The sequence below is a fragment of the Haliaeetus albicilla genome, chromosome 5 (assembly GCF_947461875.1).
Source record: "Haliaeetus albicilla chromosome 5, bHalAlb1.1, whole genome shotgun sequence".
NCBI lineage: Eukaryota > Metazoa > Chordata > Aves > Accipitriformes > Accipitridae > Haliaeetus > Haliaeetus albicilla.
Window position 1 is genome coordinate 7,577,620 of NC_091487.1, and position 14,173 is coordinate 7,591,792.

At 44.9% G+C, this 14,173-nt stretch overlaps 1 protein-coding gene across 2 annotated transcripts in view; it reads left to right on the plus strand.

Moving 5' to 3' along the window:
• The window catches only part of PRKCH (protein kinase C eta), a 119,921-nt gene that overhangs the window by 49,306 nt on the left and 56,442 nt on the right, over positions 1-14,173 (plus strand). For both annotated transcript variants that reach the window (XM_069783216.1, XM_069783217.1), the window contains exons 3-9: positions 228-378; positions 1,204-1,238; positions 2,672-2,760; positions 4,424-4,553; positions 5,471-5,598; positions 7,802-7,945; positions 8,679-8,852. In XM_069783216.1, the coding sequence (XP_069639317.1) occupies positions 228-378; positions 1,204-1,238; positions 2,672-2,760; positions 4,424-4,553; positions 5,471-5,598; positions 7,802-7,945; positions 8,679-8,852 (851 nt within the window). The remainder of the gene's footprint in view (positions 1-227; positions 379-1,203; positions 1,239-2,671; positions 2,761-4,423; positions 4,554-5,470; positions 5,599-7,801; positions 7,946-8,678; positions 8,853-14,173) is intronic.

Consider the following 14,173-nt stretch of genomic DNA (forward strand, 5'->3'; position numbering starts at 1 on the left):
TTCTAGATGAAGACTGTAATTTTGAGCTAAAGGGGCCTTTGCAGTTAACTTCCTTGCCTGTCCCAGATGCTCGTCTCATTCTAGACCATGGTCCCCCAACTTTTAAACCAGGGATGTAATTGTGGCCTTTGAAAGCATTTTGTGCCATAGCAAAAACAGGAGTAATAACTGTGCATGCTAATGCTAATGTTTTGTTGCTTTTTTTTTTTTTTCTACCCCCTGCACAGGAACGCTCCAGAGGGATCGGATTTTTAAGAACCTCACTCGGAAACGCCAGCGGGCAATGCGAAGGCGAGTGCATCAGGTGAACGGGCACAAATTTATGGCTACCTACCTGCGACAGCCAACATACTGCTCGCACTGCAGGGAGTTCATCTGGTAAGAACATCTCGAACGCGGTGGCGTGGAGCTCCCCATCCCTTTGCATTTTGGGGACTGACATGCTACCCCTGATCTTGAATCAGTCACCGAGCACTTCACCAAGGGCCACCAATGCGATTCCCCTTGGCCATTATGTTTAGCAGGGCACATTTATGCTTCAAACTGGAGTCTACTGCAGAGAGGCCAGAGGTGATGTGTATCTTGGATGCTGGAAACAAACTGGGATGGAGTGGGGATGAGGCAATGTCCCTCACTTCTAAGCATAGATGTTATATCATGGGGGGAAAAAGTAACCCAGGCACTCTGAAGAAAGGCCCCAGATACTAACTTGAGTGGAGCTTTGAGATTACGCTGAGAAAAAACAGTTGCTTGAAAGACTAGAAAAAAAGCCTGTGAAGAGAAAAGCCATCAGAGGTGTGAGGTGTGGGGTGATACGTGTGGGGGAGTAGGCAGAGCAGGGAGAAAAACTTCGATATGTCTCAAAAGAGCATGGAGTGGGAGACATAATAACAGGGTGTGGGCTGCTGGGATCAGTCTCATAATGTGGTGTGTGTTGTAATAAAGTGAGGTATTTCAGAAACTAGAGGGGGGGGGGGCAAATAACATGCATGTTGACAGCCTGCCCTGTAAGCTGTGGCCCTTGCAGTGCTTTGTTATGCTCCCACACCCCTGTGCTGAATTGCACCATTATTGCTGGGCAGTTTTGCCCCAGGGGCCTGGTCATTTGGGATCCTCTTGCATTTTGGTGCTGTCTTCTGTAAATGATCTGCAAGAAGACTGGCTTTCTGATGTTAAATTATATTAATATTTTGTTTTGAACAGGGGCGTGTTTGGGAAGCAGGGATACCAGTGCCAAGGTAAGGTGCTCTGCTCCTGCACGATGCGTGTGTGTAGGATGTGCTGTTTCAGGAGCACTTTCCCGTGCTGCTGGGACATCCTGCGGTTACAAGCTTCTCACTGCTCCTCTTCCTCCACAGCCAGCCAAAACTGTGCATTTGAGCAGCTGTCAGGCTGTTGGCTTGCATGCATGCAGAAAGCAAGCACCTACATTCACGCAAACAACTAAGGGTCTAGTTGGTGTGTTTCATCCTGTGCAGATCCACTGAGTTGCTGAGTATGTGCAACACCCAGCTAGGCTTGAGACATCAAGGGTCCCTTCAGGACAGTTTTCAGCTGTTATTGGGGCACAAAGTACCCTACTGGAATGGTGGCCACCCTCTTCCTTTTCTCTCCCTATGAAGTTCAACAAAGTGAAATTAGGGATGTGACTTCAAAGGGCAGCCTTGTGGGCTGGTGCAGCACTTTTGTCTGAATGCATGTTTTGGCTGAATGGCTGTATAGATGTATGTGGTGCTTGTTTGCACTTAATTATTGTTCTGCCTTTCCCTTTTTCTGTGGTAAGATGACAGAGTTACTTGCCTCACAGGTGCGTGGTCATTCACAGCGTTCTAACATAGCCTGTTTCTTGTGCAATGTCATAGGGCACTAGTGTTCTCATATGAAAGGAAGCTGCATGTAAACAAAAAGGATATCCTACATAAAATTTCTGGGTGAAAGTGAATGCTATTGATAGCCCTTCATGAGTGCAAGCTTAAGTCAGCAACAAACAGAATAGCATGGGACCCTGCAACGTACCTGCAACTTGCAGTTTCCATTACAAAAATCTCCTTACGTAGACGGTAGCTATGGCCCTTAGATGTGGAGAGAGCCCAACTCTGCTTTAGGGCTGATTAGCCCTCTTGATGGGGGCTAGCTGATTAGCCTAGACACAGTACCATTCTGCTGCACTTATCCAGCTTCCCAGACCCAAGCATTGCACTGAGCCTCAATGACAAACTAACCTGGGCAGGACTCACTTGGATATCCAGCGTAAGAAGCACTATGCCACTGAGATGTAGGGATGGCTTTGGGTATCTCAGACCTGTGTTCTCTGATGTTGTTTGTGTATGTTGTGTGAAATACTCTCCACTGGATAATTATTTCAAGAGCTTTTTTTTTTTTAGTTCATTTGAGAAGACACACTGTTGTTTCTGTGTGCATCACCCATATTTTATATATGCAACTGCTTTCTAGGTTGTATGAATGACCTGGTGCAGAATTTCTGTTGCAATGGGTTGGAGATGCATCTCCAGATCTGTTATGAGATTTTGGAAATTCCAAGTCTCCAATTATTTTTCACATCTTTACTGGGTCCTGATGATACAGCTGAGCCTTAAAGAACCCAGCTGGTGGGTTGATGTGTTCTGAGTCTTTCAAGAGCTCTTTTCAGTATACCTCTTTTATTTCCTAGTATGCACCTGCGTTGTACACAAGCGCTGCCATCATCTAATTGTTACAGCTTGCACGTGCCAAAACAATACTAACAAGACTGATCTCAAGGTAAAGTCACATTGGTTATTTTGGGTCATCATAGTTTGTGAAACTTCAGGGTTGTCTGGGTTGCTGGGGGTTGTCCTGTAACAATTTACTGTGTTGTCTTTATTCATGGATTTAAAAGTGTGAAAGAGTGATACGGACATGTGTAAAGGCCATGCAATATCCTCTGGTTGTTCTTCTGTTAATGCCAGTAACTGGTGGGACTAGCACATAGGTTAGGAAGACAGGATGTCTTCATTGGAAGAGACATCAAGAAACAGCAAATCCACTGTTTTCCTTGGTAATTTTCTTGCATGATTAACTGTGTTGTCATCAAAATTTGGTGCCTGGTTCTTAATGTGGATTTCTTTGGCTTTAAAATCCAATCACTGGTCTTTGTTATGCCTCTTTGTTTTTTTTTTTTCTGGTAACTTAAAGTGCCCATTTAGTCATTGCTCCACACCTTTACTCGATGAAATTAATGTTGTAATAAAGAACCCTTGCATAACTTGTGTTTCTGAAGGTTTTCCTTCTTGCTGATATTGGGCTGTATAAAACTGCCCTGCGCCTTGCATGTCTCATTTCTATAACTGGAAATTGTTTAATAACTGTGCAAGGAAAATTAAATTGAAATATTTTTAATTGGGAGGTAGCTCTGTATGGTGTGCCATGCAGAAACCTTCTTTCCAGTGCAGATAAGCAATTGCCTTTGCTCATTATTTTCTTGCCTCCGAACTGCTGAGCTAGACTTCTTAAAATGACCCCTTGCCAAACCAGATGAAAATAAGTTAAAATGCTTAAGGCTAAAGTGCAAGTTACCCGGTGAATCGCCTCACCCCTCTTTTAGGATTGTTAAGGGTTTATAACACCTCTAAGTTACTTTAAAAGAAGACAAAGGTGAGGAGGCACCGCTCACTGCAAACTCATTGTTTCAGTCACACCTCTGACTTTTCTTTGTGAAGTGGTGGATTCCCCTCTCAGTCTTCTAGGATCTTCGCGTCAAGACACAAGATGGAAAGTAATGAAGAGGTTCAATGGGGATGGGTTTCTTCAGCTGATATGATGTTTTGTAAGGTGTCTTTGAGATCTGAATGATTCACAGTTGGAAAAGAAAAAGGTTGAAAAGGGGATGACAGAAGCGATAAAGCAAAATCTAGGCCTGAAATGAAAGACTGTTAATAACAAGAAGGGCGAGAGTAGGAATGAGAATTTTAGGAGGAGCTGGGAAAACTATGCTGTATTACATTTAATAAAATCAACAGTTTGACCTAAAGTTACATGTTTGCACATAGTATGCAAGTTAATAATTTGAAAATTGCTTAGTTACAAAATGCTGTAGCTAACATAATTTATATGTGGCACTTCAGTGCGATAGGTTTGTGATGAGGTAGTCCACACTTCTAATTCTAACTTTAAGAATTTAAAGTTGGCTAGGCACCCCTTTTTAAAATCTGCTTTGTTAGGTAGTCCAGCCCGCCCAGCAAGGAAACCAGAGCAGGCTCGCAGCAGGTGAGGTTGGTCACTCTGTGTTCACTTGCAGTAAGCCTCAGTGAGGTGATGGATTGCGGTATTTTTTGAGTTGGAATGATTTTCAAAGTTTTGCACCTAAATGCCTGTGTGTAAATGAATGTCAGCTTATATATATGTACTCGAATTTTAAATCTGTGCCTTTCTTTTGGTGCTTCAGGTGACTGAACAGAGGTTTGGAATCAACATTCCTCATAAGTTCAGCGTCCACACCTACAAAGTCCCGACTTTCTGTGACCATTGCGGTTCCTTGCTTTGGGGAATCATGCGACAGGGCCTACAGTGTAAAAGTGAGCAGCTTCTTACTGTAGCCTTTTCACAAAATACATATATTTTTAGACTCTTGATGCACTGTGTGAGCTTGATTTGTGCAATCTTCAAGAGAAAGCCGAGCAATGAATATTCATCTTTGCAAGAGTTAAAACCCCACTGATTTACTTTTTAATCTCTGGCTTCCAGAGGGACTCTACTTTGCCCTCTAAGCACAGCTTTGTTTAACTTGCATTATTGAAAATATTCTTGGGTATCACTGCTCCCTGCATTCATTTTTCCCTTTACCTGAAGGTTTTTCCTCAGCTAAGGAGGTAAGGCAACAAACAAGGCATCTGAGGGGAAAAAAAGGTCATTGCTTTAGGTTGACTAGCCTGTCTGTCATGCTGATAATTGATGACAAAGCATGTCCTGGTGCTATGTTTTTGTTTCAGTGATACAGACTGTAAAATCTAACAGTCTACATTTGCCTTCATCTCCCACAAGAGGGTGTGTGTGTGTCCATGAATGAGAGCAAGAAAGATTTTTAGTTTCCCACTGAACAATATGTCTTTAAAATTAGATACCTGCAAATACAGGGGAAGTTTGTTGCAAATTCTGTGGCATTATAAATTCTAATTTTACCTGCAGGCATAGCTGCAATGGTATTTATATACCTGACAAACGTGCTTATGAATAGCTTCAGGCAATGTGGCATCCTACTTGGAGAGTTTGGGGTATATTCCTGATTTTCAGGAGTTTGTTCTCTTATGAGGGTCCTAATCTTGTTTCTGCTGAGATCAGTGGCAAAAATCCCTTTACTTTAAAGACACAGTAGATCCAGGTGGGTATATTTCCTGAAGCAGAACAGTTAAATTATTTCTCAGCAGTAAACCCCTCCGAGTTATTTTAATTGTTCCTTTGTTTTTACTTTCCATCCCTACCATCGCCCCGTCAGTCTGTAAAATGAATGTCCACATCCGATGCCAAGCAAATGTTGCACCGAACTGTGGGGTGAACGCAGCAGAGCTTGCTAAAACCTTGGCATGCATGGGTCTGCAACCAGGAAGCATTTCCCCAAATTCGGTGAGTCTTTTTCTCTTTCTCCTCCCCTCCCATTTAAACATTTACAACTGAGTCTTTATATGGGTGCAGGAGAAATCAGAGACTTCAGTTATGACAGATGGCGTTAGGTGGTTGACTGCATGAGTAGGTTGTTACTGTCTGTGGCTTGTGGCAAAGACTTCACCTGGGAAATGGATGTCTTATATCCAGCTTTACCCTAGTGGAGGCTTTCATCTATAGGTGTTGCTTTGTTGTATGCTTATGTTTCACAGTGGTGTGACTCCATTCACACTTTTATCTGTTTGGCATGAGTGAGAGGAGAATAAGACCACTAACTAATTAGTGATCAATGTAATATAATTCATGCCATACTTTTTTTTTACTTTTACCACAAGCACAAATGCTCTGTCTGCCTATGTGGCTTGCGATAGAGCAAAAGAAGAGCTCAGCAAGAGGCCTAGGTTCTCTTTCTAGCTTTGTCACTGTTCTTCTGAGTGAGTCTGGGAAAACCATTTCACTCGTCTTTACAGTTTCCCCGGGTAAAATCTGTGGTCCCTGTCAACACAATGTCACCTCTGGTCTTTGCTGTCTGAGAGAGGGTCCCAGTGAGATTGTTTCCAGGGTTGGGACATATCTGTACAATTTCTGCTTGTCAGTACTTAAGGCATCCTAAAAACCCAGCTGTTGTATATCTGAATCTATTCAGAGAGTTTAAAACACACTGTAAGAGCTTAAGTGAAAATGCTCGTACATGGTAATGGAAATCAGAGCTGCCATTTGATAACAAGTCAGTTTTTGTAATGTTTCCTTTGCGAGCAGTTTCGAAAAGTGAGTTTGCTTGAGACCACAATAACCCATAATAAAATACTGGTCTATTTGACCAAAAAGAAAATATTAAAACCCAAAACATAGTTGCCAGACATGATCAATCTTGTCATACAGTTAGCCAGCTACATCGGTCAGCCACATCACACTGTATCAGCCTAGCATGCTCATTAGGCTGTGCTGCCCCTTTTGATTTCATTTGGTTCGTAGCACACTGTCTTATCTTCACTCTTCATGCTGTAGCAGTTCAGGGGGACAGTTACCCTGGGAGTTACAGGGAAACACAAGTCTCACACTCCCTTCTCAGTTCTGTAAAAATCAGCGCTTGTTAGCATTTGTTCTTTGCATAATCTGCACATCAAAAGAAGATGAAACCAGGAAAATAAAAATCTGTGCTTGGTGTTTAACAATCTCTTCTCATTATTTGTGAGCTAAAGGCTGTAGGTAACTGTTCAGACTGTGCTGTAAGCTTAAATCTCTTGGGAGTTTTGCTGGGTGCTGTCCTGAATGCTCTTAGTTCTTTCCCCATGGCTGGGGTTGCCACTTCCGTGGCAGTGAGACAAGTCTTCCGAGCAGGAAGAATTTTGCTTTACACCAAAGTAGTCACAAGGTGGAGCTCAAGAAGTCCGTGTGACTTTGTTCAGGCTAATAAACTGAGTAAAAGTGCACGTGGCTTACATGCATACTCATACCTGCAGAGCTGTGAACAGAGGGCACTGGAGGTTGACTTGATCTTCATATACTGCAAAAATAGGAGCTCTAGAAATGTGTGCTAATACCAGTACAATTCCTGAAAATACAGACACCTCGCTGCCGGCGTGGGAATGAACAGCCTTCCATTGAAATTACAGCAGCGGAGGAAGCCAGCAGCCCAGTGTGGAAAAGAAAAATATTTTGAAGTTTAGGTCCCACTGAACTGGGCTTTCAGTAAGAGGCTTAAAATCAGATAGAAAACTAAGAGATTCAGATGAAATCTGCTTGGGTTCTAGATCTCTCCAGGACTTTGCATATTGCAGAAATTATGCAGTCCTCCTCGCTCTGATGTTAGATAGGAGACTTGGATTTCCACACTCATTGTCTTATTTTTCTGGGGAGTGAGGATGGAGAGAGTCAGACTTGCTTCTTAGATCTACTGGGCAGTGGGTTTACAATTTAAAATGCCCAGGTCGGGAACCAGTGTTGATGTCTCAGCACAGCTCCGTGCGGTGCCGAGGTTGGCCGGTCACAGATAGGAGCTGTGCGGGGTGGTGGTACCAACATGCCTTCTGTTCCAGTGGCTGTACAGTGCATCTGAACCAGGTCCTAAATGCCCAGATTGGTAGATTGACTACCTGTGAGTACCTCTAAGGCAAAAGTACAATTTCTATGCAGACTGATACTTACTTATTTTCTTCTGCAGAAACTGGTTTCAAGATCTACTTTGAGACATCAGGGAAAAGGCAGCCTGAAAGATGGCAACAACGTTAGTGAAAGTTCAGCGAGCAAACTTGGGATCAAAGACTTAACCTTCCTTCGTGTATTGGGAAAGGGCAGTTTTGGAAAGGTGAGAGTTATTCATGGATCTTCTGGGGAAACCCACGTTCCTGATTTAAGAAACTCCAAGATAGATGAAGTTATTTCATAATGTGGCACACAGGCTGTCCAGTGGAGTATACTTTGTGCAGCAAAGCTGGTTACAGAGAGCAGGGAGAAAAGGGAAAAGAAAGCAAGCTGACAGCAAAGTGAATATCACAAAAACCAAAAAAGTTAGCAACTAAAGGAGCAGCTGCATGCCAGGGCCCATACCTGAAATTGCAAGTGGGTGCATTAGCACTCGTTTGGGCAGCTTTTCTTGGAGCATGTAAAAACTTTCCCTTTAAAGGAAACAAGGCAGTGGTTTCAAATACAGTGAGGTGGGGGTTTCATTTCTCTGCTTTGCCACAAAGCCAATATGAAACAGTGAATTTGAAGTTGATAACTGAGGAGGAAAGTGGGATGGATGGCACTGCTCAGGGGGTTTGCCCTGGCACAGTGGATGAACTCTGACCAGCTAGCCCCGTGCCAGACATTGGAGCAATGTGTGTGGGTATTTCTGTCTGGAGAAGCCTGCTACAGACAGTAGCATATGTGTCATCGATTGTACACTGATGCCCATACCAACAGGCTGACTCGCTCACATCCACAAGCCTGGTCATGAGATAACTGACCTTTCTAGCGTGAGAAGGTGTGAGAGGCTCTGTGTTGCTCGTAGAGACTGAGGGCTCAGCCCTTGCGATTCACCCTCCCCTTTGGTTTAGGTGATGCTTGCCAAGATGAAAGAGAGTGGGCAGCTCTATGCAGTGAAGGTGTTGAAGAAGGACGTCATTCTCCAAGATGACGATGTTGAATGCACCATGACTGAGAAACGCATCCTTTCCTTAGCAAGGAACCACCCATTCCTCACCAAGCTCTACTGTTGCTTCCAGACTCCTGTAAGTATAGCCTGGGCAGTGAACAGCCTTCCTCCTGATACTGGCTGGCACATTCAGGACAGAGGCTCTCCCCTGTGTATTTGCTCCCTGGCCTGTTATAAATGTCCACCTTAGACCCAGGAGAAACCTCTCTGCTCAAGGATGAATAGAGCACTTTGCTATACTCCACCTCTAACACCTGCTGGGCATTTGGCAAACAAAATCCTGGCTCGTTCTAGGCTCCCTAACAAAATGGTAATAACAGGGAAGCTTTTCTTTGTGTCTTCCCTAGAAACATGTCTGTGCTATTGAATGTTTCCAAATGCATATGCACAAATGTCTACAGCCCTGCAGTGTCCTCCAGTTGCTGTGGGATCTCAGGCTCTGCTGTCTTGCTACCTGAATTTTAACAGGACTGTATTTGCAATTGAATTATCTGCAAACTCAATGAATTGTACCTGGAAGCAGGGGCAGCCTGCTGTATCTACCAGCCTTTATATACTGCTCAGAAGTGAATGAAAGATCCTTCTGGGATTACTGGAAAGGAGCTTAGAGGCATGGGTGGACACTGAATGAGATCCATATACAGTTGGTATTTCTTCTTGTGTAGATAAGACAAATGATAGCATTGCTGTCACTTGTGGTATGTATACCTCAGCAGAGGACTGTGTATGTGCTGCCTGTCCAGCTTAGAGCCTCCCCTGGTGTATGCGTGTGGGTAGGAGCTTATTGCTGATGTGTGTGGTGGAAGGAGGAGTGGCTGTGATGGAAGCAGTGCCACAGTTGTGTCCCAGCAAGGTAAGTTTGGGAGTCCCTGAGCTAAGCTGTTATTAAGACCAAAGCATTTTCTGCAGTGTAGCTCTTCCAAGCTGCCTGGGCTTCTTTCCAGTTGCTTTTTGTCCGTTGCTAAATGGTAATAGAGCTTGTTTTCCTCTTAGAAGAGGCAGGAGAAACTTGCCCTTTTAATTGTGGCTTCACTCCTCCTACATAAACCCAAAATACTAAGAGAAAAAAAAAAAAAGGCAGACAAATGCATCCTGCCACCCACCCATTTCTCTTCTCACTGGGGTGAGGCAACAGCCAGCTACGGAGTTTGAGTTGTGCTTGTTTAGGGTGGAGCCCTTGGGTAGGCTCAAGCAATAGAAATGAGGTGGTTTGTTGTTTTTTGGATTTTTTTTTATATATATATACAGCTTATGTGGTTCACAGAGCAGCTGTGCTGTATAGCAGAAACAAAACTTAAAGCTCACTGTTGTCACTAGTAACCAAGGAAACTCCTCTTTTATTGGTCTTCATAATATGAAGACACAGGGCCCAAATTTTAATGGCTTTCCTGAAGTTCTCATGTAAAATATCAGAAATGTCCAGTATTGATGCATGCTGTTTGAGGTCAGATGCAGGATAGCAGTGTTTTTTGCCACTCGTTGCTATGCTCTTTGCTGTGGCTTTGCCTACTGAATTGCAATGTACATGTGAAAATGCCACATGTGCTCCTGGGCTGTGTAGAGTATTTCCGATGAACTTAGGGAGGATTTAAGGTCACTGTGCTAGCGCCGTCCGTCATGTTCAAGAAATGAATGCAATCTGCTACGGGTGCAGACAAGGTCTTCTGGGCTGATGAAGTAACTGCAGTCTTTTGCAAAGGGGGAAAAAAGGAAAGAACTCAGCCTGTTTAGACTAGCAAATTGAAAGCAAAAAGAGGATCTGATTGATGTCTGCAGATGTCGAACACTGAGGAGGGAAACAAAGCTGTCAAGATGCTGGCTAAGATTAAATGAGTCTAGACTGGCCATGGATACAGTTAGACTGGAAATGAAAAGGAGGTTGCTAAACAGTAGAGCAGCCTGGAACAGGAATTTCTGGACCAGCTTGTTGTCAGAGGAGCGGAGGGAAGAACCCCTCAGCCCTTGCGGCCCTGAACACAGCGCTGGTCAGTCTCTAAAAGGGTGCTAAGGGAGTGATGCTTGTCATAGCAGGACCCTGCTATTTCCAGTCTTTCCCAGGTTCCTCTTTTACTTGAATCCCACCTTGCTTCATTATCTTGATTCTCAGTAACAGAAAACCACTTCCTGCCAATAATAAACAAAACCAAGAAGGGAAGCGTTTACAAAAGAAAAAGCAGATTTCAGACTGATGTGGTTCATTGTGCCTTTTGCCCGTGTTCTGCACTCGGTGACACCCACTTCAATCCAGAATAACCAGATTTAAATTGCTTATAAAGGCATAATTAAATCGCTTTGCTATAGTAGAGAAGTGATTGCAACAGCAGGGTATTCATTGGACAGAGTCCTTGCAGGAGGTCTTAACCAGGCTGATACAGTACTTAGGGTTTCTGCTCATTCTTTACATGCCATTGGGTTATCTCCTCCATTAACATGAACTTGGCAGAAAAGAATATATATATATGTATATAAAAATAAAATAGTAACCACTTATTCAAAATGTCAGCCTGCAGCCATATTTAAAAATGTTACTTATGTTTGGAGTTGGGGACAGAGTTACACAAAACAATACCTAGTTTCACTTGCCATTACATGGAAACCACATCATAGTATCACACTTACAGCCCAAACTCTGAAAACATGGTATAAACAGTTTGTGTTATAAAAAACAAAGCATCACTCCAGTCTGCTGTGGAGATCCTGGATTAATAATGACCTGCTGGGCCTGCCTTTAGGAATTTTTCAACAACTAGCCATTTTGAGGCTTCTTACCATTTGTCAAAGCAAAGTCAGAGCCTGATCCCATAAGATTCATTCAGACAGGCAGGGACTAACTGGCAGGGTAGTAGCCCAGCTTGAAGGTACCTGGGGCTTATGGTTGGTGCCAAGTTCAGTATGAGCCAGCAGTGCAGTCTCATTGCACATAAGTTAAATTATGTACTGATTTTATGTACAGGAGCTGAGAGAGGAAGTCATTATCCCCTCTGCTTGGCACTGGCGAGGTTGCACCTAGAATAGGCGCGTCCAGTTACGGCCCCCCTTCCAAGTTCAAGAGGAAATTGTGGAAACTGGAAAGGAAGGACTTCGGAAGCCCCTGAAATGCTGTAGCAGTTTGAGGACGGAGAGCTCAAAGGGTTTGAGGGTTTGGCTGGACCTAGAGCCATCTGAATTCTGACTCTTGTATAATACTCCACCCGAACCAGCAAACTCTTCCCCTGTGTTAAGCAGCCCAGGGGTAACTTAAACAGCCTGGGGCATGTCTGCGCTGCACAGTGCGATGTCGCGTAGTACCAGTAATCGAGCATTACCTGAGCTGGCACAAGTACCAGAAACAGCAGTGCATTACCTGAGTTCTTCGATATCGCTGCTGCTTTTGCTCGCTGTTTTAGAGCTAGCTGAGGTTTTTCTGTGCTTCCATGAGCTGCTGATGGTTTTCAGAAAGTTTTTCTGTTCTCTTGTGCTGCCCCTCTGCTCAGTGTGGTCCTAATATAGTCTCAGCTGCAGCATAAGTGATACCCGCTAGCAAGGGCTGCTTTATTTGCCCAGGGTGGGCTGGGGGCTGCCTGACCTCCCAACAGCCTCCTTGCTCCATCGCAGAGAAATAGTGCAGCCACTAGGTGGTAGGAGCTGCAAGGCTTGTCTCTGCCTGGTATAGGTGACAGTTTTCAGAGCCTAAAGAGGAAATATTAGCTCCACAGCAGGCTGGCAGAGGCTGGACGTGGCCCTCAGCGTGCCCGGCGCTGGGCTGGGCAGTTTTGGACTTGCACCTCCAGATTCCTTTTGTGTGAAAGGCAAGGAAGGAGTCCTGCTGCTCCCTTCATGGGGTTGGGGGGGAGCAGTTTAAATCCTGCTCCAGCTGCATCTGTGTGAGGTCTTCCTTGCTCACTACAACTCTGTTTTTTTAAATTTTTTTTTTTTTTTTTTTAAATTGAAAGCCTCACCTTGGGATCTTTCCACCTTGCCTAAGCCATTTACCTCTGCTTTTTCTAGGGCCTTAGAATCATCCTTTAGTGTCAGAGAGGATTATGCTCCTGCTTCAGTAATTTGTGAGTTGCTGACAGGTGCTGGGGCTGACCTGTGGATAATTGTGGATCCTGCGTTAGGGGTCACAAGCACCAAAAAATGCTCGTTTCCGTTTACCTGACACTGGTGTCATCCAACAGCTCAACAATACTGTCCTAGAACAGGTGAAAGAGGCTAGATGTATAAATAGCTAAGTCAGTAATTTAATCCTGGGGAATGTGGATCCTGGAATGTTTTAATTAAAATGAGTTTGCAGTAAGTAGGTCCTGTCTTCTTTGGGGTTTAGGAACCATCCTTCCTGCACAGGTGGTTTGCTTTTAAATCCTTTTGTCTCCACTCGTATGCAAGAATGAAAAGGGCTGGGGGAGATCAGCTTCCCATGCAAATAGTGTCAAATAGCTTCTGGGGTTTATGTTTATTGCCCTTATCCCTTTTCTCATGACTGCAGGGTGCTTCCAGGGGACTGTCACCCCAGGCAATGCTGTTTCCAGCACTGTCCCTACTAGCTTGATCGTTATATGGATTTGCTCTCCGTGTGGCTCTGCTGAGGATTGCTGAGGCACAGAGCCTGCCTGTGTCATTCCAAAAATAGTGAGACACGAGAACTTGGCAGAAGGATGTGATTTTCTATAACGAGCGTCCTTCTGAGATAATAGCTAGCAGGGGTGCTATCGAAGCCAGTAAGGACTGGCTCAGGGACTCCAGGGCAGCATAATCCTTGAACTGGTCCCATTTTACGAGGGCAGCCTGCTGGCCGGCACGCAGCTTTCTGCTCCCTTTACAAGCTGCGGGCTGATGTCACGCTCGTGGCATGGAAGGGGAAGGTTTCTCCATGTCTTTGCTGGCTCTCGGGGCACTCAGGCCGTTCTCCCAGGGTCGGTGTGGGCATCATATCATGGATCACCCAGGTGTTTAGAGAGATGAGCCTGTATTTCACCTCCTAGAAGTGTTAGAGCTAACCTGGAGCCTTTGCTGGGGGCACAATTTTCAAGTGAGGGCCCACCAGCCAAAGTGGTGGGACTGAGCAGTTGGCAGCTGGCTGGCTGCTCACCCACCCGTCGGTCCCCAGATGCCACCAGAGAGGTCTAGGTGTCCTTGTATGTCCAGGGGAGTCCCTCAGTCACGGACCCTCCAGGGCATCTCCAGCGTCAGCCTGGTTGTCCACAGCCACTCCACTGTCACCAGATGGGTAGAGCACAGGGCAGCCCCGGGGCAGAGCCTGGCACGGTGGAGGTGAGGAAGGCTGGAAAGGCTGCGGCAGCCTTCCCGAGGCTCTGGTTAGATGAACGAGCGTCCTGACACAGGCCTTGGAGGGTGCTGGTGGGCGGTAAGGAAGCGGTGAGGCCTCTTTGATGTTCTCTTTGAAAGGCGCTGAGA